Source organism: Engraulis encrasicolus, unplaced genomic scaffold, assembly GCF_034702125.1.
Source record: "Engraulis encrasicolus isolate BLACKSEA-1 unplaced genomic scaffold, IST_EnEncr_1.0 scaffold_55_np1212, whole genome shotgun sequence".
NCBI classification, from domain to species: Eukaryota; Metazoa; Chordata; class Actinopteri; order Clupeiformes; family Engraulidae; genus Engraulis; species Engraulis encrasicolus.
In genome coordinates this window covers 47,501-50,000 of record NW_026945873.1, presented here as the reverse complement: position 1 = coordinate 50,000, position 2,500 = coordinate 47,501, and the positions used below count along the sequence as shown (strand labels likewise).

At 46.6% G+C, this 2,500-nt stretch overlaps 1 protein-coding gene across 1 annotated transcript in view; it reads right to left on the bottom strand.

Moving 5' to 3' along the window:
• Window positions 1-2,500, bottom strand: part of LOC134444411 (interferon alpha/beta receptor 2-like) — a 56,194-nt gene that overhangs the window by 49,864 nt on the left and 3,830 nt on the right. Inside the window, exon 4 of the mRNA XM_063193728.1 lies at window positions 777-919. Within this exon, the coding sequence (XP_063049798.1) occupies window positions 777-919 (143 nt within the window). The remainder of the gene's footprint in view (window positions 1-776; window positions 920-2,500) is intronic.

The following is a 2,500-nucleotide window of genomic DNA, read 5'->3' as shown; positions in this document are numbered from 1 at the left end:
CGCGCACACACACACACACACACACACACACACGGGGTCATTTCATGTGAAATCCGACTCGGATGTTAATACAACTTGCTGTGCTTTAACTTTTTTAGTGGCATGGTTGAACCCCAGAACTGCATTTGCATGAATCTGACACTCATATTAAGGAAGAAACGGACCAACCGGCTGCAACGAGATTCAAATGACAGAGAATCGCTTCTGTGCAGCAAGAGCGATACGAGCGATTGAAGCGACTAGAGTATGTCCGTTAAAAGCAGAACGCAAGCATTCCAACATTCCCATTGGCTGTGGTTACTGACCTCTATACAGTCATTGGCTGTGGCCGCTTGTCGCTGAACCGCGTCATAGCCTATTTGCATAACATTCCCAGGAGTACAACTACAAACTGTTGCTTTCGTCAATACAAAGTCAATTACTTTCGTCGCTCGCCTCGCTCATGTCGCTGCTGGTGTATTCGCCCGGTGAGAAAGATTTCTTTTAGAGGGATAGGACATTATCCATTCAACCTTGTTTATGGCAGTCAATTTATGGCACAAGCCTGGCCACACACACACACACACACGCGCACTCACGCACACACGCGCACACACGCGCACGCACGCACGCACGCACGCACACGCACACACACGCGCACACACGCGCACACACGCGCACACACGCGCGCGCATGCACACGCACGCACACGCACGCACGCACGCACACGCACACGCACACGCACACACACACACAAATACACACACACACACACACGCACACGCTGCTGTTCTCACCTGGTCATGGTGAGTGTGTATGCTGAGGTTGTACGTGTAGAGGCTGTAGAGAGGTCTCAGCCAATCAGCAGGCGGCTGGAGGCTGATGCTGAGCTGTGATTGGTTGGACAGGCCCAGGGAGGCTCGAGGGGGCGGGGGCTCAGCTATGACAATAACAAGCAGTAAATATTCTCTTTAATTATTGTAATAACTGTAGATCATGTATTGTTATACATTGTAGTAATATTATACAACAATCACAAGTTTATTTCAATCATGTTGACGCATCACTAGTGTGGCGTGAAGATAAGATTAGATTATTTTTTCGACCGATAGGGATATTTGTTTTCACACCAGACTGTCATCAGGTTCGGCCTTAGTTAGAACTTTACAATACAAGTAGACACACCATTTACTCATGCACATAAACATCCTCAGAAATCCACGTATACATCTATCCATATAGGACGGGGGTTGTTTGGGCCGGGGTGGTTGGGGAGGGGTTTTTGTCACAAAAGTTTGTTCAGTGCAGCCTTGCGAGCCGTCCTACGTACTTCCGCCAAAAGATTGGCTCCACTACTGTAGTCTGGCCGTGCTTCTCTGTTCTCGGAGCGGTAGGATTTTGATCGCAATGCTCCCCCCTCAGAAAACAGCCAATAAGCGAATAAGCGCCCCACGTGGGGGCGAAAGGGGGAGCATGCTCGTAACAATGACGTACACGTCTGTGCCAGAGCCATTGGTCTGCGCTATGTTGATGTTGAGTAAATCTCGGCGATTGGCAATAACTTCAAACCATAACTGAGTGCAAACTTACTGCTTCCTGCAATCGCTTCACAGCAAACAAATGCCAGACCATAAATATGAAATGCAATGGTAGTATTATGGGATGGTCAGGACCAGGCTAGTTATAACTGAGGGAACAGGACTTTTTGTGTTTTTTTCCAGTCCATGACTCAACCTGCTAGCCTGATTATCATCGACTTTCAAATCTCTTCGAGACTTGGTCTGACCGAGAGCATAACAATTAACGTTTCCCAAACAGTATGGTTGAACCGCCTCCATAGGTTTGCTACTGGTTGACCGGTGTCTGACAAAGTGGGTGAAGTTCCCGATTTTTCAGGAGATCAGAAACTATATACATTGCTCTTGGCCTGACTAGAAGCAACAGTGAAGGTGTTGCGTCACTAGGAGGGCGTTGCCTGGCTAGAACCTGCGACCGGATGGGAGAGCGGTGAAAAACTGGTTGAGGGTTAGGGGTTCGGTGAACGGTTGTGCTTTTCCACGTCATGATGACATTAGGACTGTTCTGTCCTACAATATCAGAACGCAGTATCTTGAAAATGGTCGAAAATGGGTTTAGACCGGAAATTGGCTTTAAGAATGTCGTTTGTTTTGCTTTTTTCTTGTGTGCATAAATTTCCACCATAAAAAAAATATTATATGGAAGTGTCATCATCACTTTACCTCCAACATAGTTGCTTGGCCAGAAAGGAAACTTTAAAGCCTTTTTTCTCAGTTTGCCATTTCGAATTATACTGCGTTCTGAAATTGTAGGGCAGTGTTCTCAATGGCACACTCTGTACTGCTCACATGCACACTGATAACTGCTTGGCATTGAGAGTAAATAGAATGGAGGCCAAAATTCTATTTCATTGTTGAAGCCAAGTTGGAGCCAAGGTTGGACCCAAAAAGACCAAAAAATGGCCAAATCCCATTCATTCCTATGGGAGACATAAAACCCTGTA